This window comes from Neovison vison, chromosome 12, assembly GCF_020171115.1.
Source record: "Neovison vison isolate M4711 chromosome 12, ASM_NN_V1, whole genome shotgun sequence".
NCBI lineage: Eukaryota > Metazoa > Chordata > Mammalia > Carnivora > Mustelidae > Neogale > Neogale vison.
The window spans coordinates 7,748,904-7,776,066 of NC_058102.1; the positions used below are offsets into that span (position 1 = coordinate 7,748,904).

Sequence of the window (27,163 nt, forward strand, 5' to 3'; positions counted from 1 at the left end):
ACCCTTCTCCCCAATTTTGTTGACCTGAAGTTGTGACTTTGTGCATATGATAATATAGATTTCTGAAGAGGAAACTATTGCTTTCAGTACTATTTGACTGACAACATTTAGTGGAAGGCCGACTCAATAATCACTCAGAATATACAGTGGTATTCTATGCTAGAATAAGCTACCCAGTTACACATTTGTCATTTATGTAACGAAGTAGCCCAGAAATGTATGGAATTATGGACTGAACAGTCTACAGTAGGTTTCCCAACCTCAGCACTGTCGACATTTGGGACTAGATAACTCTTCGTTGGGTGCCAGCAGCACTTCCCCACTGTGATCATCGGATACTGCCCGATATCCCTTGAAGGACATAACTGCCCCATGTTCAGAATCAGTGACCTAAAGTATAAATCCTTAATTTCTCTGTGATAGCCATTCCACATGTGTGTTTGTTTCCTTTTTTTATGAACGTACATGTCTATAATTCACCACAGTACCCTAATCCAAAAAAGGTTTTGATTAGATCTGATAGATACACAAAATACAACTCGGGGCAGGGTTAAAGAAAAGCAAGCCTTAAAAAAATGGAGCTCAAAAAACCAATAATGACCTTCACGATTACTATGGTAACTACGGATGGACCGCAAATTTATCTGCGTTTTCTAGTAGCCAGTGTGAAAAGGGAAACTGTCAGCTGTATTTCCCACACCTGTGGGATAAAAACGAATCAGCTGCACAAGGACAGGATTGTATGATTCTACCACTCGATTCTCTCAAGTTGTTGTGTTCTAAGAGTGAAGGCAACATGGGAAGGAATGTTTTTGGTAACATTTCTCCAAATACAAGGCAAGGACATCACCATAAAGCCCAACAGAGGGAAAGCAAGTGGGCCGGCCATGGAGACAGCTGCCACTTGCTCCTGCTCCCATTCTGATCCTTGCTCAAATGTTTCCTCCTCAGAGAGGCCTTCCTGACCGCCCTATCTCACTCAGCACCTCGACCACACTTCATCCCTTTCCACTGCTTCCTTTTTCTTCACAGCATTTAATTTTAGCTGACTATACAGCGTGTTTATTTACTGTCTCTCCTCAACTAGAATGTACAATGAGGACAAGGACACATGGCAAGCCTATTTTGCTCACCACTGTGTCTCTAGAACCTAGGAAGTATCCAGCACTATAGTAAATAATAAATATCTGCTGAATGAATTAGCAATTACAATGGAAGTTAAAGATACTTAGTTACATACACACACATATGAATATTGACAATTTGTCAGTGATACATTTTTAGCATGAAGCTAAAGAAAAAAAAAAGGACAAAGTGTGGTTATCTCCACTGAGGCTCACTCAAAAGAGGGATTTTTCTTCTCTTAGCTGCACCCTTTGTCTTTTTATTAATTTCCTTTCAAAACTTTAATAAATTTTGTGCGTGCACACACACACCAAGCCCTTGTACATGTGTTCATTCAGTGATGGATAAATGTGGGTTATTTGCAACTTCCGGCTTATTGTGACCACTGCTTCTGTGAACAAATATGAGAGTACCTGTTTTTAATTCTTCTGGGTATACACCTAGGAGCAGAGTTGTTAGGTCACATGATAAATCTATGTTTAAGTTTTTCAGAACCCTCCAAGCTATTTCCACAGTGGCTGAACCATTTCACAATCGCACTGGTGATGTAAAAAGGTTACAACTTTCCCATTTCCCTACCAACACTTGCTATTTTCCGTTTGCATGTATTTTAATTTTTTAAATTTATTTTTACATTTTTAATCACCCAGTGCTCATCACTACTGCACTCCTTAATCACCTATTTCACTCATCCCCCTACCCACCTGACTTCTGGTAACCACGTTGTTTTCTATAGTTCCCTGTAGCTGAGAGTCTGTTTCTTGGTTTGTCTCTTTTGCTCCCTTTGATCATTTGCTTTGTTTCTTAAATTCCGAATATGAGTGAACTCATGTTATCTTTCTCTTATTTCACTTAGCATTATACCCTCTCCATCCATATGGCAAGATTTCACTCTTTAAAGGTTAATATTCAGGGCGCCTGGGTGGTTCAGTGGGTTAAAGCCTCTGCCTTTGGCTCAGGTCATGATCCTGGGGTCCTGGGATCGAGCCCCAAATAGGGCTCTCTGCTCAGTGGGGAGCCTGCTTCCTCCTCTCTCTGCTTGCCTCTCTGCCTACTTGTGATCTCTGTCAAATAAATAAAATCTTTTAAAAAAATAAAGGTTAATATTCCATTTTATCTATCTACCTATCCATCCGACTCTTCTTATCAATTAATTGATGGGTACTTGGGCTACTTCCATATCTTGTCTATTTGCAGTAAACATATAAACACAGAGGTGCACATATCCCTTTGTATTAGTTTTTTGTATTTTTTGGGTAGATATCCAGTAGTGCAATTACTAGATCATAGGGCAGTTCTATTTTTAACTTTTTTAAAAAAATATATTTATTTTATTTATTTATTTTTCAGAAAGAGAGAGAGAGCGAGAGAGCACGCACAAACAGGAAGAGTGGCAGGCAGAGGCAGAGAGAGAAGCAGGCTTCCCACGGAGCAAGGAGCCGGATGCGGGACTCAATCCCAGGACCCTGGGATCACAGTATGAGCCAAAGGCAGTGGCTTAACCAACTGAGCCACCCAGGCATCCCTCTATTTTTAACTTTTTGAGGAAACTACTATTTTCCATAATGGCTGCACCAGTTTTTATTCCTACCAACAGTGCAAGAGGGTTCCTTTTTCTCCACATCCTCGCCAATACTTGTTTCTTGATTTTAGATTTTAGCCATTCTGACAGGTGTAAGATGATATCTCACCGTGCTTTGATTTGCATTTCCCTGATAATAAGTGGTGATGAGCATCTTTTCATCTGCCTTTTGGCATCTGCATGTCTTCCTTGTAGAAATGTCTTCTGCCTTTTTCAAATTCACATTATATTGGGACATCTGGATGGCTCAGTTGGTTAAGCAGCTGCCTTCGGCTCAGATCATGATCCCAGCGTCCTGGGATCAAGCCCACATGGGGCTCCTTGCTCAGCAGGGAGCCTGCTTCTCCCTCTGCCTGCCACTCTGCCTGCCTGTGCTTTCTCTCTCTGATTAAAAAAAAAAATCAGATTATTGTTTTTTTGGGTGTTGAATTGTAAGTTCTTTATATATTTTGGATATATTTTTGGATAGTTATAATATGTCATCTGCAAATACCTTCTCCCATTCTGTAGGCTGCCTTTTAGTTTTGTTGATTGTTTCCTTCACTGGGCAGTAGCTTTTTATTTTGATGTAGTCCCAATAGTTTATTTTTGCTTTTGTTTCCTTTGCCTCAGGGGACATTTTTTTTTTCTTTTTTTAGAGAGAGTGTGTGTACATATGTATGAGTGATGCAGTGGTGTGGGAAGCAGAGGGAGAGAATCTAAGCAGGCTCCACGCCCTGTGGGGAGCCTGACACGGAGCTTGATCTCATGACCCTGAGATCATGACCCTAGTCGAAGTAAGAGTCGGATGCTTAGCTGACTGAGCCACCCACACGCCCCACAGGGGACCTATTTAGAAAAGAGCTGCTATAGCCGATCTCAGAGAAATTACTGCTTGTGCTCTCTTAAAGGATTTTTATGGTGTCAGGCCTTGTATTTAGGTCTTTAATGTATTTTGAGTTTATTTTTGTGTATGGCGTAAGGAATTGGTCCAGTTCCATTCTTTTGCATGTTGTTTAGTTTTCCCAGCAGAATTTTATTGAAGAGACTATCTTTTCCCCATTCAGTATTCTTTCTTGCTTTGTCAAGATTAATTAACCATATAAGCATGGGTTTATTTCTGGGCTCTCTATTCTATTCCATTGATCTAGGAGTCTATTTTTGTGCCAGTATAATACTCTTTTGATGACTACAGCTTTGAAATAACGAGCAGTCCAGAACTGTGATGCCTCTAGCTTTGCTTTTTCAAGACTGCTTTGGTTATTCGGGGTCTTTTGTGGTTCCATACAAATTTTAGGATTGTTTGTTCTACTTCTGTGAAAAATGCTCTGGGTATTGTGATACAGGTTGTATTAAACGTGTAGATTGCTTTGGGCAGACAAAGTATTTTAACACTATTTGTTCTTCCAATCCATGATCATGGAAAGTCTTTCCATTTCTTTGTGTTGTCTTTGACTTTCTTTCATCAGTGTTTTATAGTTTTCAGAGTACAGGTCTTTCACCTCTTTGGTTAGGTTTATTTCCTAATTGTAAGTGGGATTGTTTTCTTAATCTCTTTTCTGCTGGTTCATTATTGGGTGTATAGAAATGCAGCAGATTTCTGTAGACTGATTTTGTATCCTGCAACTTCACTGAATTCGTTTATCAGCTCCTGCAGTTTAGTGGTTTTTCAGCTTTTTTCTATATATTATAACGTTATCCGCAAATAGTGGAGTTTTACTTCTTCCTTACCAACTTGGATACCTTTTATTGCTTTTTTTGCCCAACTGCTGTGGCTATGACTTCCAGTACTATGTTGAGTAAAAGTGATGAGTGGGAACATCCATATCTTCTTCCTGACCTTGGGGGAAAGGCTGTTTCTTACCACTGAAAATGATGCTGGCTGTGGGTTTTTCACATATAGCCTTTATTATGTTAAGGTATGTTCCCTCTAAACTTACTTTGTTGAGGGTTTTGTCACCCATCCGGTATTGTACTTTGTCAAATGCTTTTTCTGCATCTACTGAAATGACCATATGGTTCTTATCCTTTCTCCTGCTGATGTGATGTTATCATGCTGATTGATTTGCAAATATTGACCCACCCTTGCAAACCAGGAAAACAAACCTCACTTGATCATGGTGAATGATTTTTTTTTTTAATGTATTGCTTCCTTCAGTTTGCTAGTACTTTGTTGAGGATATTTGCGTCTATGTTCATCAAAGATACTGACCTGTAGTTCTCTTCTATTGTGGGGTCTTTATCTGGTTTTGGTATCAGGGTAATGCTGGCTTCATGGCATAAATGTGGAAGTTTTCCTTCCTTTTCTATTTTCTGGAATAGTTCGGGGAGAGTAGGCATTAATTCTTTTTTAAATGCTTGGTAGAATTCGCCTGGGAAGCCATGAGGTCCTGAACTTTTGTTTATTGGGAGTTTTTTGAGTACTGATTCAATTTCTTTGCTGGTAATGGGTCTGTTCAAATTTTTCTATTTCTTCCTGTTTTAGTTTTGGTAGGTTATATGTTTCTAGGAATTTATTCATTTCTTCTACCTTGTCTGATTTGTTGGCATATAGCTTTTGATAGTATTTTCTTACATCTGTATTTCTGTAACGTTTGTTATTTCTCCTCTTTCATTTGTGATTTATCCAGGTCCTTTCTTTTTCTTGAGGAATCCGGGTACAGGTTTATCAGTTTTATTGGTTTTTTTCAAAGGATCAGCTCTTGGTTTTGATTTGTTCTTTTGTTTTAGATTTTTTTTAAAAGATTTTATTTATTTATTTGACAGACAGAGAGCACAAGTAGGCAGAGAGGCAGGCAGAGAGAGAGAGGGGGAAGCAGGCTCCCTGCCAGAGCAGAGAGTCTGATGCGGGACTCGATCCCAGGATCCTGGGATCATGACCTGAGTTGAAGGCAGTGGCTTAACCCACTGAGCGACCCAGGCACCCTGTTTTAGATTCTATATCATTTATTTTCTACTCTAATCTTCATTATTTCCTTTTTCTGCTAAGTTTAGGCTTTCTTTTTTTTCTTCTAGTTCCCTTAGGAGTAAGGCTGGTTGTCTGAAAATTTTCTTGCTTCTTGAGGTAGGCCTACCCTGTTAGGACTGCCTTGGCTGTATCTCGAAGGTTTCAAAATGTTTGCTTTCATTTTCACTTGTTTCCATGTGCTTTTTTATTTCTTCTATTTCTTGACTGACCCATTCATTGTTTAGTAGCACGTTACTTAACCTCTATGAATTCATGGTCTTTCCAGATTTTTTCCTGTGGTTGACTTCTGGCTTCACAGTGTTGTGGTCAGAAAACATGCATGGTATAAGTTCAATCTTTTGGAATTTGGAATTTGTTCAATATTCTGGAGAATATTCCATGTGTACTTGAAAATAATGTGTATTCTTCTTAGGATGGAATATTCTGAATATAACTGTTAAATCCATCTGGTCCAGGATGTCATTCAAAGCCAGTTTTCTTGTTGATATTGTTTAGATGATCTTTCCACTGATGTAAGTGGGGTGTTCCCTACTCTTATTGTATTATTAATTCTTTTATGTTTGTTATTAATTGTTTTACGTATTTGGGTGCTCCCATGTTGGGTGCATAATTATTTAAAATTGTCCCCTTCATTACAGTGTATTTCTTTGTATCTTGTTATAGTCTTTGTTTTAAAGCCTATTTTGTCTGAGTATTGTCTGAGTATAGTCTTTGTTTTAAAGCCTATTTTGTCTAAGTATTGCTACTCTGGCTTTTTTTTAAAAAATATTTTATTTATTTATTTGAGAGAGACAGAAGCAGGCTGCTCCCTGAGTAGGGAGCCCCACCCAGGGCTCAATCCCAGGACAATGGGATCATGACCTGAGCTTAAGGCAGATATTTAGCAACTGGGCCACCCAGGCACCTCTACTCCAGCTTTCTTTTTTTTTTTTTTTTTTTTTTTTAAGATTTTATTTATTTATTTGACAGAGAGAGATCACAAGTAGGCAGAGAGGCAGGCAGAGAGAGAGAGAGAGGGAAGCAGGCTCCCTGCTGAGCAGAGAGCCAGATGTGGGACTCGATCCCAGGACCCTGAGATCATGACCTGAGCCGAAGGCAGCGGCCTAACCCACTGAGCCACCCAGGCGCCCCTCCAGCTTTCTTTTTACAACCATTTGCAAGACTAATGTTTCTCCATCCCTCACTTCCAATATACAGGTGTCCTTAGGTCTAAAATGAGTCTCTGTAGACTACCGATGGTCTCCTATAGACTGTAAACATAGATGGGTCTTATGTTTTTACCCATTTTGTCACCCTATGTCTTTTGATTGGAGTGTTTAGTCCATTTACATTCAAAGTAATTATTGGTAGATTAATTGCCATTTTATTACTTGCTTTGTTGTTGTTTCTGAAGATTTTCTCTGATCCTTTTTTATCTTTCTCTCTTTCATGGTGTGCTGGTTTTTCTTAGTGATATATGTGGATTTTTTTTTTTTCTGTTTAATCCCTGCATATTTATTAGTGGTTTCTAATTTGTACTCACCATTAGGTTTGTATATAACATCTTCTGCATATAGCAGTCTATATGAAGTTGATGGTTATTTAAGTTTGAATCCATTCTTTACTCCTCTCCTCCTGACATTTTATTTTATTTTTATTTTATTTTTTAAAAATATTTTATTTATTTGTCAGAGAGAGAGAGGGAGAGAGAGTGAACACAGGCAGACAGAATGGCAGGCAGAGGCAGAGGGAAAAGCAGGCTCCCTGCCGAGCAAGGAGCCCGATGTGGGACTTGATCCCAGGACGCTGGGATCATGACCTGAGCTGAAGGCAGCTGCTTAACCAACTGAGCCACCCAAGCGTCCCTCCTCCTGACATTTTAGGTATATGGTATCATATTTGACATCTTTTTGTGAGTTCCTTGACTGATTTTTTAAAAAAAGATTTTATTTGTCAGAGAGAGAGAGAGAGAGAGAGAGCGTGAGAGAGAGCGCGCGCACAAGCGGCGGGGGGGGGGGCGGTAGGCAGAGCAAGCAGAGGGAGAAGCAGGCTCCCCACTGAGCAAGGAGTCTGATGCAGGACTCAATCCCAGGACCCTGGCATGACCTGAGCCAAAGGAAGCTGCTTAATCAACTGAGCCACCCAGGTGTCCTGCTTGGCTGATTTTTAATGGATATATTCATTTTTACTACTTTTGTGTTTCCTATCTTCATATCGTCATTTTTGGTCTTTCCTTTCCACTCAGAGTCCCCTTTAATATTTCTTGCAGGACTTGTTTGGTGGTCATGAACTCCTTCAGTTTTTGTTTGTATGGGAAGCTCTTTTATCTTTCTTTCTATTTTGAAGTTAGCTTTGCTGGATAAGAGTATTCTTGGCTGCAGGTTTTTCCTATTCAGCACTTTGAATGTATCATGCCACTCGTTTCTGGCTTGGAAGTTTCTGCTGAAAAATCTGACAGCTTTACGGGGTTTCGTTTATATGTAACTGTCTTCCTTTGTCTTACTGCTTTTAGCATTTTTTTTTCTTTCTTTTTCTTTCCTTTTTTTTTTTTTTTTTTTTTTTAAGATTTTTACTTACTGGGCACCTGGGTGGCTCAATGGGTTAAGCCTCTGCCTTCGGCTCAGGTCATGATCTCAGGGTCCTGGGATCGAGTTCCGCATCAGGTTCTCTGCTCAGCAGGGAGCCTGCTTCCCTCTCTCTCTCTGTCTGCCTCTCTGCCTACTTGTGATCTCTCTCTGTCAAATAAATAAATAAAATCTAAAAAAAAAAAAAAGACTTTTATTTATTTATTTGTCAAAGAGAGAGTGTGGGGAGGGGCAGAGGGAGAAGCAGGCTCTGCACTGAGCAAGGAGCCTGATGTGGGACTTGATCTCAGGACCCTGGGACCATGACCCAAGCTGAAGGCAGATGCTTAACCAACTGAGCCACTCAGGTGTCTCTATTTTCTTATTGTATTTTGCCATTCATTCATTCATTCATTCTTTTATTACTTAAAGTTTACTTATAAGCAATCTCTATACCCAGTATTAGGCTCTAACTCATGACCCTGAGATCAAGAGCTGCAAGCTGTACCAACTGAGCCAGCCAGGTGCCTCTGTATTTTGCCATTTTAATTATGTCTTTGTATGGATCTGCTTTTGTTGGTGATTTTCTGTGCCTCCTGGATCTGGAGGTTTCTTTTCCTATATTAGGGAAGTTTTCAGCTATTATTTCTTCAAATAAATTCTCTGTCCCTTTTTCTGTCTCTTCTTTTTCTGGGACTCCTATAATATGAATGTTGTTATGTTTAATGGAGTCACTGAGTTCCCTAAGTCTATTCTCATTTTGCATAATTCTTTTTTTCTCCCTTTTGTTTATCTTGATTACTTTCCATTACTTTATCTTCCAGGTTCAGATTTCTGTTTCTTCCAGCCTGCTGTTCATTCCATCAAGCAGGTTTCTCATTTTGTTTACTGAGCCCTTTATCTCTGCTATATTATTCCTTATCTCTGGGTTAACAGTCTCACTGATGTACTCCATTCTTTTCTCAAGTGCAGTGAGTAATCTCATGTTCATTGCTTTAAATTCTCCATCAGGCATGTTAGTTATATCTGTTTTATTTATAGCTCCCTGGCCATGGCCTTGTCCTGTTCCTTCATTTGGGACAAATTCCTCTGCCATTTCATTTTGTCTAAGTCTCTGTATCTGTTGCTGTATGTTAGGAGAGTTGGGTACAGCTCCTGTTCCTGAGGGTCTTGGTTTTATGAAGACGACGACCTGTATTGCCTGTAATGCAGTGTTGCAGGGCCTGGTGCTTCTGGGAGTAACTCCAATGTGTGGTGCTTGCACCCTCCTGTTGTGTCCTGGCTGCTTTATCCTTTAGGCCAGTTGTCTTCAGGGGCTCTCTCTGCCTGTTGTGAGTAGTGTCTGGTCCCTGGCCTGAATGTGGTGGATTTCAACGAGGTATGCTCTGGTTTGCTTGCGAAATGAGACCTGTTGTTGCTGCTACCCCTGGAACCAAGGCCTTATAAAACTCCTGGGCTGGGGGACACGGTGTTGGCATGGGTTTGGGCCAGTCTTCTGGGGGAGGGTGCCCCATGAGCTGGGACTGAGGGAGTGTGAGTGGGAAGTGCAGTTCCATTAGAGCACTAGGAGGTGGGGCTTGGTGTAAGCAAGGTAGGTAGCAAGTGCTGATGCTGTGCTGATTCTCACAGGTGGCCCTGTGTTTATGCTGAAGGGTGGAGGAGAGAAATGGAGCCTGCCAGTTCCTTTATTCCCACAGGGCTCTCTCCATGACTGCTGCCTCTCTGGGACATGCTCTGAGATGAGCAACTAAACCCCCCACTCACAGTGTGTGCCCCAGATGCTCTTCAGATAGCTCTTTCCATGCTGTATGTCTGCAGGCTATTTGCCCTGCCTTCTCTCCAAGGACAACTCCAATGTCCTCTGAGCTCTTCCAGAGCCAAGTATGCTAACCTTTCAAGCTCCAGGCTTTAAGCTCTGCTGGTTCCAAGAACTCCTAAAATTTGGGCCATCCTGCTTTTCAAGCCAACTCTTATGGGGATTTGTTTTCCCCATGTGCTCCCTTGTGTGCTAGTTTGTGTCTCTGCCCTTCACTGGCCCTGTGGATCCCTCCTCACCACAGTGGCCACACTCCAATTATTTCCCACACCATGTTTCTGCACTTCTTACCTACTTCCATGTGGCTTCTTCCCTACTTTTAGTTGTAAAATTTGTCCTGCCAGTCTTCAGATCAATTCCTGGGATACTTAGGATGATTTGACAGTTATCTAGTTTTATTTGTGGGATGAAGTGAACCTAGGGTTCTCCTATTCCACTAACATCTTCCTCTCCTGTGTCTTTTGCTTTTAAATTGTAGTCATCTTACTGGGTATGAAATGGTATCCCATTTTGGTTTTGATTCGCATTTTCCTAACAGTAAATGATATTAAGCATCTCTTCATGTGGTTATTGGTCATCTGTATATCTTCTTTGGGGAAATGCCTATTTAAGTCCTTTACCCATTTTTAAAAAAGATTATTTATTTATTATTTATTTGGGTGGGGGAGAGAGAGTGAGCACAACTGGTGGGGAGGGACAGAGGGAGAGGGAGAAGCAGGCTCCCCAATCACTAGGGAGCCTGACTTGGGGCTCGATCCCAGGACCCCAGGATCATGACCTGAGCTGAAGGCAGACACTTAACTGACAGCCACCAAGGCACCCCTCTACCCATTTTTAAAAAAGATTTTATTTATTTGACAGAAAGGAAGAGAGAGCACAAAGAGTGGGAGCGGCAGGGAGAGGGAGAATCAGGCTCCCTGCAGAGCAGGGGAACCCTGATATGGGACTCAAACACAGGACTCTGGGATCATGACCCGAGCTGAAGAGAGTGGCTTAACCAAATGAGCCACCCAGGCACCCCCCTCTACCCATTTTAAAACTGGGTTGCCTTTTTGTTTTTGAGTTGCAGGAGTTCTTTACATATTCTGGGTACTAGATAGATTATATATATTGCTTGCAAATATTTTCTTCTATTCTATAGGCTCTCTTTTCACTTTTTTGATAATGTTGTTTGATTGATGCACAGTTTTTAATTTTGATCAAGTTGAATTTATCTGTTTTTCTTGTGTTGCTTATTTTGGTGTCATATCTAAGAACTCATTGCTAAATTCAAGGTCATGAAGAGTCACCTCTATGTTTCTGCTAAGCTCTTAAGTTTAGGTCTTTGAGACATTTTGAGTGAATTTTTATATATGGTATGAGGTAGGGATCCAACATCATTCTTTTGCATGTAGATATCCAGTTGTTCTAGCATATCTGAATTATTCTTAATTAAATACACGTTAAAGCATCATTTTTGAAAGGAAAAGAACGATTCTGATAAAGAGGATGAAAATGCTACTATGAGCTTGGGTAACTGCCAAGCCATCCCTGGTTTGAATGAGCACTGGCTTTGAAATCAGTAGAGGAAATAACAAAACCCGAATTTTAGCAGTTAGCAAAATAGACTGGAAGAGAAAAGCAAATCAATGGCAGTTCCATTAAAAACTCAGTGGTGCTTGCTGCTTTGCTGAAAGCAAGCTGACTCTGCAGAAGAGTTTCACCTTTGTGGCCGGCAGGTGGAGCTCCAACCAAAGGAACCCAAGCCACTTAAAAAATTTTTTTTTTCTTTTTCTTTCTTTTTAGATAAATCAGCTGTGAGACACACTGCAACTAATTCAAGCAGGGCAAACTAATGATGGAGGACAAAATATCATGAAAGGGATTATTCAGTGAAGGAAATAAGCCATTTTGCAGTTTTAGATAAAACAATTTGATTAATTCTTTTAAAAAATGGTCCTGAGAATTTTGTATCAGGGAGCAGTACCTCTGGCTTTAAACACTAATGAAAGTAGGGAAATTTCAGGGCTCACTGTGGTTCACAGGACAATCCCTAGTTTATTAGAATGGATTAAGGGAGGGGTCCAGTATAGAAGGGCAAGTGCCCTGCCTCTCCCTTGTTATATAAATGGCCATTGCCTCCTGAAGCTGCATGGAGGCTGTGGAGGTAGACAGTACTGCGCTGGTTATCAGATGAAGGAAATGAAAACCCTGATGGGAAGCTCCTTACTTAGGTTATGACTGACACTGTAATAAAGGATTTCATATATGACTTTGTTGTTGGACCCCAGGAGGATGTAAAAAGATAGTTTCAGATCTTTAATCTCAACTTCCTTCTATGGATAATAAAAAGATAATGAATTTAGCACTTCACAGGAGAAATAAAATCCAGTAAGAAAGAGGACATGCAAAAGAATAAAATTGGGCCCTTGTCTTTTTTGTTGTTGCGTATAAGTTCTTCATGTATTCTGGATAGTAGAATGTTATCAAATATAGACTTACAAATATTTCTCTTGTTTATAAGTTATCTTTTTACTCCTCTGATAATGTCTTTTGATGCACAAAAGTTTTTAATTTTGATGAAGTCCAATTTATCTATTTTTGTTGTTGTTACTACTGCTTTGGGTGCCATATCCAAATCCAAAGGTCATGAAGATTTACCCATATGTTTCTGCTAAGAAACACATACAAAAATTAACTAAAAAAATGGATCAAAGACTAAAACATAAGAGCTAAAACTGTAAAACTCTTAGAGGAAAACATAGGGGGAAAGCTTCATGACCTAGGTTTGGCAATAATTTTTTTCTGATATAACAACAAAAGCATAGGCAACACAAGAAAAAACTGATAAAAGTTGTATGATTCTACTAGGCAAGTTCATAGTAGGCTTGAGGTTACTAGAGGCTGGAGGGAGGGGAAATGGGAGTTATTGTCTAATGGTTGCAGAGTTTCTATGTGGGACGATGAAAAAGTTCTGGAAATAGATAATGGTGCTGGTTGCACAACAGTGTGAATGTACTTAATGCCACAAAGTTGTACACTTAGAAATGGTTAAAATATTAAATTTTATGTTATATAAATTTTAGATTAAAAAAACACAGCAAATGGAAAGAAAATAAGAAAGAGGCAACTATTCAGATCCTGAAACAATTCAGTTTTTTTAATGTTTAATTGAAAATGAAATTAAAAGGCAGAAACTGAAGAGTGCCAGGCTTTGATAATTTTACAGTAAGGCAGAGAAAAGGCAACTGCCTCAAACTTCTCAGGGTATAAAAATCCCAAGGCAGATACACTCAATTTATCGGAGTTTAGAGGAATTTTAGAAAGAAAAACATTCCAATGAGCCACTATCATCAGATGTAAAAATACAGGCTTTTAATATAAAGATAATAATGGAAAAAGAAGACTGCTCTGCCAGGTCATCTCTGGCAGGGAACTCAAGACATTTTCACAAACGGGTGAGCGAATGGCTGGAAGTAAAGAAACTCTTTTAGATCTGCTGAATATGGAACACATTACGCAGCACTAGCCTGGGGCTGCATATGAACCCCTTAGGGATGACAGAATCAATTCAAGGCAATGTAGGGATGCTACTACGAAAAGAATAAAAATTAAAGTCTGTTTGAAAGCTGGAATGTATGGGGTGCTTGGGTGGCTCAGTTGGTTAAGTGACTGCTTGGGCCCAGGTTATGATCCCAGAGTCCTGGGATGGAGCCCCACATCGGGCCCCCTGCTCAGTGGGGGAGCCTGCTTCTCCCTCTCTCTCTGCTGCTCTGCCTGCTTGTGCTCTCTTGCTCTCTGTCAAATAAATAAAAATCTTTAAAAAATAATAATTTTTTTAAAAAAAGCTGGAATGTACAATTAAAAAGGATACTGTGATGTCTCCCTGACTGTATAATTGATATGAATATAATGTTTGAGTAAAAATTCCTCCCCGTACTTGGTAATAAGAAAAAAGGAATAACTTGGATCCTCCCTTCATCTAGCACTCATCAGACATGCAACCTGGGAGCCTTTAAAATTAACCTATGCCAATTCAACTAGTAAATTTGAAACATTAGTGGATACTTTGAAGGCAGTAAGAAATTACTATCCTAAATAAAGAAATGTCAGATGCAAGTATATTAGTGTCCATAAACTAACTGAAATAGGCCAGTGTGGCCAATAAGGAAGACTGATGAATCAGGTCATGAACAGTGGACTACAGGAGGCTCCATAAAGCCACACCCTTTAGAGCCTCAGCTGTCTCCAGTACAGTCCGGGCCATTCAACTCATACAAGCTAAAGGTGACCGGTATTCTCTATTGATCTGGCTAATGCCATTTTCTCATTAACAATTACCAGCGAGAGCCAACAACAATTTGCATTCATGTGGACTGGTTTACAACATACAGTATTACCTCAAAAATATTAACTCTTCTGAATACTATCACAATCTGACGAGGCAGGACTGAGATCTAATTTAGCTAGACAATACATAAATTGATGGTATTATTAATTTTTTTATTTTCCCTTTCATTTTATTTAGTTTTTAAAATAGGCTCCATGCCAAGTGTGGAGCCCAGTGTGGGGGCTGAATTCACGCCCAGGAGATTAAGACCTGGGCTGAGATCAAGAGTCAGAGGCTTAACTGACTGAGCCACCCAGGCACCCCAGAATTATTATTTTCACCTGAAACTCCAGATCAAGTTAAAAGCGACTTTCCTAAGGTCATAAACCATATGACTGACTGGAGATGACTGATTAACCTTGCTAGAAATACAGGGCTGCACAAAGACTATGGAATTTGGGGAGATTACATGGGTTGGAGCAATCTGTGACATATTACAGACCACTAGGAACAAAGTGTTATCGGTTCCTGACCCTCACATCAAAGAGGTTCAACAACACCTACTGCGCCTATTTGTTTTTTTTTTAATTATTTATTTACATATTTATTTAAGGTTTTATTTATTTATTTGACAGAGATCACAAGTGGGCAGAGAGGCAGACAGAGAGAGAAGAGGAAGCAGGCTCCCTGCCAAGCTGAGAGCCCGATGCGGGGCTCGATCCCAGGACCCCAGAATCATGACCCGAGCCAAAAGCAGAGGCTTTAGCCCACTGAGCCACCCAGGCGCCCCGCCTATTTGGTTTTTAGAGAAACCATACTTCACTTAGGGATGTTGTTGGCCCCAATTCATAAAATCACAATGAAAAAGGTGTTATCTGATTAGGCCCCTTAACAAAAAAAGGCCTTCTTAGAACTGCAGAAGGCTAGGCTTAAGCTATTATGCTAGGACCATACGATCCTCACACTGAAATGATATTAGGAAATGTCAGCCACTGAACTCATAACAACTGGAGTTTCCAGCAAAAGCCATAATCACTAATCCAAGATGACCCTTGGTTTTGATATTAAGGCATTTTGATGTTGCTTTCCACTCTATGTCTTTTGAAAGACAGTTGCTCCTTTATTTTGGAACATTTGCTGAGTTTGCCCCAATAACAAAAAGACTTATAAGAGCAAATTAAGACCTGAAATACATATCATATCACTGCTGATGTCAGAAAAACATTACAGTAAGAAGGACGATGCCCAGGGGCGCCTGGGTGGCTCAGTGGGTTAAAGCCTCTGCTTTCGGCTCAGGTCATGATCCCGGGGTCCTGGGATTGAGCCCCGCATCGGGCTCTCTGCTCAGCGGGGAGCCTGCTTCTCCTTCTCTCTCTGCCTTGCTCTCTGCCTACTTGTGATCTGTGTCTGTCATATAAATAAATAAAATCTTAAAAAAAAAAAAAAAAAAAAAGAAGGGCGATGCCCAAAAAAGTTTTATCATGAAATGTAAATGCACTATATAAAGCATGATACCGGGGGACGGGACAGACTCATATTTATGAGCCTTTTTTCCTTTCCTTTCCTATGAGCCTTCTTTTCCTTCTCTTGTTTCATCCACTGACCAAAAATGCCAGGTAATTGGTCTGGTTCACAGATGGTAGTTTCAGAATTGAGAGTAATTCTGTACAGAAAGCAGGTGCTCTGAGTCCAGCAGAAGGTAAAATCCTCACGGAAGAGGGTAATAACAAGTCAGTCCACTGAGCTGAATTATATGCTGTGTTCTTACCTGTGATAGAACTAGATACAAATAAAATTCCTGCTATTTGGGCAAATACTGATCCTAGGCTGTTGCCAATTGCCTTGCAATTGGTCTAACAAATGGGCCATAAATAACTGGAGAGTAAAAGAGCCGCACATGGGAGGGCGCTGCTCTCTGGAAATCTCTAATGAAAAAAATTTTTTTGTTGTTAAGATTTTATTTATTTGCAAGAAAACAGGTGAAAGTGAGATATAGAGAGCACATGAGTGGGGTGGGGAAGGGCAGAGGGAGAAGGAGACTTTCTGCTGATCAGGGAGACGGATGTCGTACTTGATCCCAGGACCCTGGGATCATGACCTGAGCCGAAGGCAGAAGCTTAACTGACTGAACTGCCCAGATTCTAATTTAAATTTAAATTCTGAGGGCAAATCAAAGCAGGCCATAACAATGCTTACCAAAGAAACCCAATGCCAGGGTTTGAAGGTAACTGCAATCAATAAATCGATGGCCTAGTAAGTTCTCTTGAAATGGCAATGAAGGTCCATGAAAGGAATGGGACATGGAGGAACTCAAGTCAGGTAGCAATGCACAAAACAATGACACAGACCACTGGGCTCCACTGAAGCTCAAAAAAAAAAAAAAAAATTGCATTAGTTGCCAATGGTGCAATCCCATTTTTCTGTACTTATCCAATCTGTCCCCCCTACTACTGGAAATGGACTAACCAGAAAATCCTACTTCAGGGGGAAAGGTGTGGGTTAAAATTAGTGATGAAAGAAGGAAGAAAGGCCAGATTGTTGCTGAGGGGAAGGAAGCCAATAAAAGTGCCACGAAAGGGAAAATCTAACATAATTTTGGTGCCTAAAGAGATGCTTAAAGCAAGAAAGTAGTATTTTCTCTCAGCTTTGATTCAGAAGCCTGTTGGGGCAAAGGACTCTGACAGAGTCTCCTTTTCTGAAGAGCCTTTTTGGCTCTTTTTAAGCTGAACAATAACTATCCTAACAAATACACTTCCCAGGGTGATATACGTCCTCAAAACAGATGAGGAAGTAAAAGGGAGCTCTGTCAACAAAGCAAATGCTTTTTCATTCTCATTTCACAGGACGCATCTATTATAGAGGAGCTGTGCTGGGAAGCAACCTGTGTTGTAAAATGTTTAGTGGGCTGAATTTGAAAAACATTGCCTAATAATCTAAAAGAACATCAGGTACTACTAATCATGACGATAGTTTAAAAAAGATGCCAAAGGGGTGCCCGGGGGGCTCAGTTGGTGAAGCCTCTGTCTTTGGCTGAGGTCATGATCTCAGGGTCCTGAGATCGGGCCCTGGGCCCCGAGTGGGGCTTCCTGTCTCTTACTCCCTCTCCCAACAACCCCCCCCGGTGGCTCATGCGCTCTCTCTCTCAAATAAATAAAATCTTAATAAATAAAAACATACCAAAATATGATGGTAGAATGTTATCTAATGCATCTCCCTTTTGCCAAAATAGTATTATGTGTAAAAATAGCTATTTGTCCTGTTACCGTTGGTAAACAGGCAAAAGGGCAGGGAACAATGTGGACACTCGGATCACTGATAAAGGGTAAGAAGTAGGTATAACTTGGTGGGCCCACATTCCTGAGAACTATGAAATTTGTTTGGTTATGTGCTATGAAACAAACACTCAAACCACTATTAGGAGTGATTATTACTCACATGATCTAAGCCTGGGGGAATTAACATTTTGAAGTACCAAATGTATTTCTTAATTGTATAAAGGCAGTTAGTACTCAATGACAACATGGCCGCTATTGACCCATTTGAAATAAGAGAGCGTTATTGGAATTAGAAGCTGCTTAGGGGGCGCCTGGGTGGCTCAGTGGGTTAAGCCACTGCCTTCGGCTCAGGTCATGATCCCAGGGTCCTGGGATCGAGTCCCACGTCGGGCTCTCCGCTAGGCGGAGAGCCTGCTTTCCTCTCTCTCTCTCTCTCTCTGCCTACTTGTGATCTCTCTCTCTGTCAAATAAATAAATAAAATCTTTAAAAAAAAAAAAAAAAAAAAAAAAAGAAGCTGCTTAGGAGGGGCGCCTGGGTGGCTCAGTTAGTTAAAGCCTCTGCCTCCCTGGGGTCCTGGGATGGAGCCCCACATCGGGCTCTCTGCTTAGCAAGGAGCCTGCTTCCTCCTCTCTCTCTGCCTACTTGTGATCTATGTCTATCAAATAAATAAAATCTTTTTTTAAAAAAAAAGGTGCTTAAGAGTATTTGGTCAGGCAGGTTTTTTTGTTGTTCGTTTTTTTAAAAGATTTATGTATTTATTTTGAGAGAGCACAGGAGCCCAGGGTGAAGCGGGGGTGCGGGGGTGGGTGGGGAGGGGAAGGGCAGCAGAGGGAAAGAATCCCTCAAGCAGACTCTCCATGAAGCACAGAACTTGATCCAAAACCCCATGAGATCAGGACCCTAGCTGAAACGAAGAGTCAAATGCTCAATAGGCTGTGCCGCCCAGGCATATTTGCTGTTACTGTTGTGTTTTTAAAGATTTTATTTATTTGAGGGAGTGAGCATGAGTGGGGGATGGGCAGAGAGAGAGGGAGAAGCAGGCTCCTGCTGAGCAGGGAGCCTGACACGGGGCTCGATTCCAGAACCCCAGGATCATGACCGGAGCCGGAAGCAGATGCTTAATCAACTGAGCCACCCAGGTGCCCTGGCGTATTTGTTTTTAATGAGGAAAGACATACTGCTGAAAAAGACCTACGGAAGGGCGCCTGGGTGGGTCAGTTGGTTGAGCAACCAAGTCCTGATTTCAGCTCAGGTCCTATTATCAGGGATATGAGATCACGCCCCAGTACTGGACAAATTTTAAACAGGACTAGAGTGCCTCCTACAGTAGATCATAGGGACACCTGCCTGGCTCAGAGTAGAGCATGAGGGGCCTGGTCTCAGGGTTGTGAGTTCAAGTCCCACGTTGGGTGTAGATATTACTGTGGATTAATTCCTGAAATGAACTTGAGCCGTTTTGCTAAATTCCTGCATGGCACTGACTCTGGTAGAGACATAGCATGAAATACACTCATTAGAAGTATTGTAATGGCAATAAACACATGAAAAGATGCTCAACATCTCTAACCGTTAGGAAAATGCAAATCAAAACCACAGTCAGATACTCTTTCATACACTAGAATGGCTATTATCAAAAAACAGAAAACAAGTGTTGGCATGGATATGAAAAATTGGAACCGTGTCCATTGCCAGTGGGAATCTAAAATGGTACAGGTATTAGGAAATCTAGTACGGTGGTTCCTCACAATACTGAATATAGAATGACCAATTCATCTACTAAATCTACTTCTGGGTATATATGCAAAAGAAATGAAAATAGGGGTTTGAAAAGCAGAATGTGCATAGCAGAATTATTCACAATTCCTAAAGGAAGAAAAAGCCCAAATGTCCATCAACACAGTAACAGATAAATAAAATGCTGCATATACATAAAATGGCATATTATTCAGTCTTAAAAAGAAGGGATATTCAGGGGTGCCTGTGTGGCTCAGTTGTTAAGCATCTGCCTTCAGCTCGGGTCATGAACTCAGGGTCTCGGGATAGAGCCCTTCATGGGGCTCCCTGCTCAGCGGGGAGGCTGCTTCTCCCTCTCTCACTTTCCCTGCCTGTGTTCCCTCTCTCGCTGTGTCTCTCTCTGTCAAATAAACAAAAAAAAATCTTAAAAAAAAAGAAGAAGGGAATTTCCGATATTTACCACAGCATGGTTAAATCCTGGAAATATTTTGCTTGATGAAACAAATCAGAAATAAATGAACAAATATTGTATGACTCCACTTATATGAGGTGTGTAAAGTAGTCAAATTATAGACTCAGAAAATAATACGGTTGTCACCAGAGGCTAGAGGGAAGGAGAAATGGAAAGTTATTATCTAATGGGTAGAGAGTTTCAACATGGAATAATAAAAAAGTTCTGGAGATATATTGTAGGGGTGATGGCATGACAAGGATGTCACTGAACTGTACACTTAAAAATGGCTAAAGTGCAGGGACACCTGTGTGGTTCAGTTGGTTAAGAGGCTGCCTTCAACTCAGGTCATGATCCCAGCGGCATGGGATAGAGTCCCACATTGGGCTCCTTGCTCAGCAGGGAGCCTGCTTCTCCCTCTGCCTCTGCCTGCCACTCTGCCTGCCTGTGCTCGCTCGCTCGCTCTCCCTCTCTCTGACAAATAAATAAAATCTTAAAAAAAAAAAATGGCTAAAGTGCAAATGTTATGTTATATATATTTCACCGCAATTAATGAAAAGTGTTACAAGGAATTTGGGGGCAGTTTGTACCAGCTTCTGAATACTGGAAACAGTGAGATTAATGGTTTGTACTCGGTCTCTCTTTGAGCTCTCTGAATGGCTTTGCTATTGTACAGCAGGAACAGACCAATATGACCAAAACCACAAAAATCCCTAGTTGAGATTCCATTTTGGGTTCCCTGGTTCCAAGGTGTTCTGTGTGTACATCTGTGGTTTCTTATCCATGAGAGGAAAATGCATTCTGCCCAGCCCTTCCTGAAGACCTGCATGACAACAAGAGCCTGCCCCTGGCTTCTCTGGACCCTTCTGTGAGACAGCCACTGACTATGACAGGTATTCTTACTTTAATGCTGTTGCTGTACTATACCCCCTTCCTATAATAAATTGTATTTTAGCTTTGCAAGCACTGTCATTTTGGGTCCCAGGTCTTCCTTAGCAATCAAACTGTGTTTAACTGCCACTATTACTGTAGTTATTTTAAGGAAAGGAAATACAATGACTTAATTTATGTTGTTCTAAGGAGAAACAACTAAGATCATGGGTGAAAGATACAAGAAGGCAGATTTATCTTGCCTTGTGAGGTACTGAGCAAGTCTTTAGACATGTTCATTAAACATTAAAGAAGAAGGTAGATGCTCATCTACTATAAGATTACTGCACTGGGTACCTCAAGGTACCCACTGAAACATAAGAACTTAGATTTTTTAATTTGGAAAAACTTTTTCAATAGGAACCATACCTGTGATGTTAGCTTCCCAGCAATCTGCATTCTCTCAATTTCTGCAGGAGATTTGATCAGCCGGAGGCGCTGTACTAGCTGCTGGACAGCTCGAACCTTATTCTTGCTCCTGGCTTTGACTTCAGTCAGATGCTGCATGTAGTCAGAGTGAAGCTGTGCGTGAGGGGGCCTCATCCAGTCATACCAGACCATATTTGTCTCATCTTAAAATGAGCAGCAAACAAACAAACAAACAAACAAAAAACACCATTTAAAATAAAACTAACAGCAACAAGAAATACCAATTGTCATGAACAAGAGTAAAAATTACAAAACCCGTGATATATGACTTTCAAGTGTTTAGCAAAAACTCTCAGGACTGAAGCAACTGAAGGGTGATTATGTATCATTGGAAAGGCTAATTCCCTGCAAATAGCAAAATATTCTGACATCAAATATAGAGCTTCTCTACCCCCAAACTTCAGAGTTCCTTATAAAGATGGTAGATGGGGCTAAAGCTTTTCTCCAGCTTTGATTTCATTAATTATTTGTTGAAATTTAAAGAACTCCACAACTGAGCTAGAGGCACTAGTAAATAACTGAACGCAAGAGGACAGAAAAAAAATACACAGATCTTGACCTCCTGGTTAAAAGTATTCTTTCTTTCCAATCTCAGTGTTAGTGAAAGGAGGTTCTCATCTCATTTAGGAGCAATTCTACACAGCGATGCAAACACTCTAGTGGATAATGTGTGCTAACCCACACTTAACTCGAAAGCCTGGCCTTTCCCATCTGTCATATATTCCCATTTAACAACCACATTCTCCTCCTAATTCTAGAGACACAAGGAACTGGTTTATGTGAGCCTGAGATATAAGATGTGAAGACTCATGTTGAGAATCACTTACAGCAGGTGTCCATTCATCCTTTCCTTTTTTCCTGATGTGGCCTAACAGCACCATTCCCAACAACTGAAGTTTGAGGGCTGTATGTTTTATATAAAGTATTTGGGACAGAAGAGGGGGAAAATCCTAAAAATTTTGGTTGGTTACATATTAATGATACAACCTCCTGAATATTTTCATTTTAAAATAAAAATGGTTTTGGGACGCCTGGGTGGCTCAGTTGGTTAAGCAGCTGCCTTCGGCTCAGGTCATGATCCCAGCGTCCTGGGATCGAGTCCCACATCGGGCTCCTTGCTTGGCAGGGAGCCTGCTTCTCCCTCTGCCTCTGCCTGCCACTCTGTCTGCCTGTGCTCGCTCTCTCTCCCTCTCTCTCTCTGATGAATAAATAAAATCTTTAAAAAAAAATAAAATAAAAATGGTTTTAAGTATATTTAAGGTCAAATGCTAATTTTATAACAGAAATTTAACTATACTTTTAAAACAGTAAAACCACCTCTACTACCTGTTCTTAGTATACGAAATCAAAGCCCAACTTTTTTTGGTTTTTATACTTTTAAATAAATATGATTTCATGACTCTTTTCCTTTGCCTACTACTTTTATCTAGTAAACTACTAACATTAAAAATGGTGTATGAGAAATACTTTTGAGAAATACACTTGGTGTAAGGTTTTATTTAGCATACTGGGTTGATGAAATTCACAGTGGAAGAAGACAGCTAGCAACTAATTAAAAAAATAAAGCTAAAAAGAAAATGATTCTGTGTCCTACATTTATGAAGACTTTGAAGATATAAAAAGTTCTACGAATTTAGCTGAGTAATTATCTCTGTAAAATAGAGAATACTTGCATAAAGCAATGAAAACAATTCAAACATATTAGAACTTGCATATTCAAATGAGTACATTCTTTCAAAGGAGTCTTTGCAGGAAACAAGTCCAATAAATTCCACAATCATTGGAAACAGTTTTGGAAATCTCTTTTAGAAACAGACTTCAGAAATGGTTTATAACCCATACAAGAAAATCAGACTATAATTTTACAACCATACGTATTTTGCCTAAAATTAGTACCTTCCAACTTGATCAGCTATCTGTTTACCAAATTTGGCTCTAAGTGACTTGGGACACTTCAAAAAATGAAATGCTTCCCAGAGCTGTAGATTTACAAGAATCACTAAAGACAGTTTATCATATAGTATAAGTTCTGAAAAGTTCCTGAAAAGGGGTCCTAAAACACGAGTGATTATAATGTTACCAGAATAAATGTAGAGAAAATGACTATTTTGAGGAGTGTGGACTCAATTGTGTACTATAAGAATTACCTGAGATTCCTATTTAAAGTCAAATTCTGATCTAGCAGTTATGGAGTGGGGGCCCAAGACTTTACATTTCCAATGGTCTATTATGTATTTGTAATTACAATATGTGTCACCAGGTAATTCTGATGCTGGTGATGCACTGATCATTCTTTGAGAATACTGCTTCCTTTTCAAGAGTTGGCAGAATAATCACTGGTGGTCAGAGGTCAATGAACTGGTGGTCAGTAATCTTGAAGAGTGACCCATGCTCATTCTCCACTTTAAGTGTTATGGGAAAGATGTATGATCCTTTCATGGTGCTCAAGGAAATGCTCTTACGATAATCATTTTAGAAAATTAAGAACTTCATCTATACAGGCAAGAAAGGTCTTAGTCCCAAATCTGGCCTGTGATTTGACTTCTGCTCCCACGTGTTACCTTTCAATTTTGGTACTAGATGTTGAAATTCTTCCAGGGTATAGGCTTCATCCACTCCCGTTAAAGCTATGGCTCCATCGGTGCCAGATCGTGGGCCATCCCAAAGTTCTCGACTAGGGTCTCTCCGAGGCACAAAAAGCATGGCCTTATGTGCTGGTAATTGCTTGCCAGGGAGGCTTTGAAGAACGAGAATGCTATCAGGCTCTTGGAATCCACACAGGTACAGGAAATTGTTGTCTTGGTGGAAAGTATAGGGGATATCGTTGCTCATGTAGTATGTAGGGTTGGACAGCAGAACCACTGTCTGGTCTGTCCCACTCTGCCCTTGTGTTTCCTTGTGGATCAGAGACATTAGTTTGTGCCTGCGAAGTGCATATTCCACTTGAGATAGTCCTGGCGTCACCTCTCCTAGAAATAACAAATAACAGTGATGCTCTGCATTTATATAGTGCCAAAGTACTTTTAAGGTAGCTTAATATTAGACAAAGACACCAAAGTTCATTTCTTCAATTTATGTCAAATCTCCTGATAGTACATGGGGAATTAAGGAGATGACCCAGGTTTCAACTTTTCTATTCCACTGCAAAAAGGCTGGAAGAAACGACAGTTAAATGTAGTCCTGCTGGAAAATTGGAATCATGACCCCTTAGGAGCTCTTTCATTCTTTTGTTATTCAATCAAATATTTATTGAACATTATTATGTGGCAGGCATTGTTATGCATATAATTAAGGTTGACCTGAAGTATCAATATAAAAGGTGAGAAGGATGATATTACCTGTGTATGACTTTCCTGAAAGAATGTAAGCTCTATAATGACATAGATTTTTGTCTATTTAATGTTATATTCCCAGAGCCTAGAATAAGAACTGGAATATACTGGGCATTTGATAAATATTTGTTAAATGATGTATAGTTTTTAACATAATAGAGTTTAAGGTCCAAGAGCTTTCCCCAATTTCAAGAGATAAAATAAATTTCTCCTTCTGAATTTCCAATGCATAATACTACCCTTCTAATAGGACTTTTCACTCTCTACTTTGTATTAACAATAGAGCTGGGTAACAGAACCTCATTGATGTTCCTTCCCTGAGGGAAAATCTTTGTATTTTCCAAGTGAGGCCATCTTTATATTTTTGAAACACTTGATAGTATTATCTACCTCTTGGGGCTGTCATGAGAAGCAAACTTGATAAAGCATGTAGTTCTTAAGGAATGAAGATTCCCTAGAGAATGTTTAGAAGCTATGAATTCAGGGGCACCTGGGTGGCTCAGTTGGTTAGACTTCTGATCTTGATTTTGGCTTAGGTCATGATCTCAGGGTCATGAGATGAAGCCTCGGGTAGGACTCCACGCTCAGCAGGTAGTCTGCTTCTCTACCTCTCCCTCCGCCCTGCCCCTTGCTTGGGCAGGTGTGCTCTCTCTCAAATAAATCATCTTAAAAAAATAAATAAACAAAAGCTACAGATTCACTTTTCACTAAACTGCACATAGGCACACACAAATTTCTGACATAAAATTTCAAGAGTCTCTGATTCACTTAAGCCTACTCCCAAAACTCACACTGGGACCTGTGTTATGAAATGTTAACATATTAGTTCTCAATATTAGTACCCAGCAGACTGCCTAGTTGCTAGCCCAGTGATAACTGGGTGGTTTTTCCCTTCGGCAATGGAAATTATGCGTGCTTTCACTCTAGGTTGCAAAGCAAAAGAACTACTAAAAAAAACACTCATGAAAGCCACACTTAGCAATATTAATAGTAAAATGCCACCTAATGCTTACTGAATGTTTCTTATGTGTCTGGTACAATTCTAATTACTTGTAGGTATCAACTCATTTAATCTTTACATTGACTTCATGATGTGGATTACTATAATTTCCCGTAGTAGCCGGTTTCCATATCCAAGTATGGAAAGATCGCCATGTAGATACTGCTACATGAAAAAGTTACAGTACAAGATGGGTAATATGACCCCAATTATTAAACAAACAAACAAACAAAAACAAAATAAAAAGAAAGGGAACGCCTGGGTGGCTCATTGGGTTAAAGCCTCTGCCTTTGGCTCGGGTCATGATCTCAGGGTCCTGGGATCAAGCCCTGCAGTGGGCTCTCTGCTTGGCAGGGGGTCTGCTCCGCACCCCCCCTCACTCTGCCTGCCTCTCTGCCTACTTGTGATCTCTGTCAAATAAATAAATAACATCTTTTAAAAAAAATAGATAAAAAATAAAGAGAGAGAAAAAAAGATTTAGGAAAAAAGCCCCCAATTTCTGGGGTGCCTGGATGGCTCAGTTGGTTAAGTGTCTGTCTTTGGGTTATGATCCTGGAGTCCCAGGATCAAGTCCTGCATCAGGTTCCTTGCTCAACGAGGAGTTTGCTTCTCCCTCTCCCTCTACCCCTCCCCGGCTTATGCGTGTATGCACTCTCTCTCTCTCAAATAAATAAAGTCTTTAAAAAAAAATGAAAAAAAAAATCCCAAATTTTATAGCGGCAATCTACAGGGACTGAGTTAAGACAAAGATTTTCTTTTTAACATGCTTTATTTATTTATTTAGAGAGAACATGCACCAGTGGGGGTGCAGAGGGCATAGACAGGGAGAGGGAGGCAGAGAATCTTAACCAGGCTCCAGGCCCAGTGCAGAGCCCAACACAGATATCTATCTTACAACCCTGAGATCATGACCTGAGCTGAAATCAAGAGTCGGATGCGTAACCAACTGTGCCACCAGGTGACCCTTTTTAACATGTTTTTTAATATTATTTGAATTTTGTTTCAATGAGTATATACTCTCATAACTAAAATCCCAAATAAAGAGAAAAAGAGGATAAAAGAACATGGGCAGTCCATTCCATACACATAACCTACAATGGTTCTCTGTTGTCCACTAGATCAAACTCCAACTTTTAAGTAGATTTTAATACTCTCTACCAGGTGATTCCAATTTATCTGGTCAACTTTTTAAAGAAAGCTTGAGATATTATTTACACAGCATACAATCTACCCATTAGGACCCTCAACTCTATGGTCAATTAATCTTTGACAAAACAGGAAAAAATATACAGTGGAAAAAAGACAGTCTCTTCAATAAATGGTGCTGGGAAAACTGGACAGCTATATGTAGAAGAATGAAACTCGACCATTCTCTTACACCGTACACAAAGATCAACTCAAAATGGATAAAAGACCTCAATGTGAGACAGGAATCCATCAGAATCTTAGAGGAGAACATAGGCAGTAATCTCTTTGATATCAGCCACAGCAACTTCTTTCAAGATACGTCTCCAAAGGCAAAGGAAACAAAAGCGAAAATAAACTTCTGGGACTTCATCAAAATCAAAAGCTTCTGCACAGCAAAGGAAACAGTCAAAAAAACAAAGAGGCAATCCACGGAATGGGAGAAGATATTTGCGAATGACAGTACAGACAAAAGGTTGATATCCAGGATCTATAATGAACTCC

General features: G+C 40.2%; 1 protein-coding gene across 2 annotated transcripts in view; it reads right to left on the reverse strand.

Moving 5' to 3' along the window:
* Positions 1 to 27,163, reverse strand: part of XPNPEP3 (X-prolyl aminopeptidase 3) — an 80,923-nt gene that overhangs the window by 26,557 nt on the left and 27,203 nt on the right. For both annotated transcript variants that reach the window (XM_044228942.1, XM_044228943.1), the window contains exons 3-4: positions 23,704 to 24,111; positions 21,083 to 21,285 (exon numbers count right to left, since the gene is read on the reverse strand). In XM_044228942.1, coding sequence (XP_044084877.1) covers positions 21,083 to 21,285; positions 23,704 to 24,111 — 611 coding nt within the window. The remainder of the gene's footprint in view (positions 1 to 21,082; positions 21,286 to 23,703; positions 24,112 to 27,163) is intronic.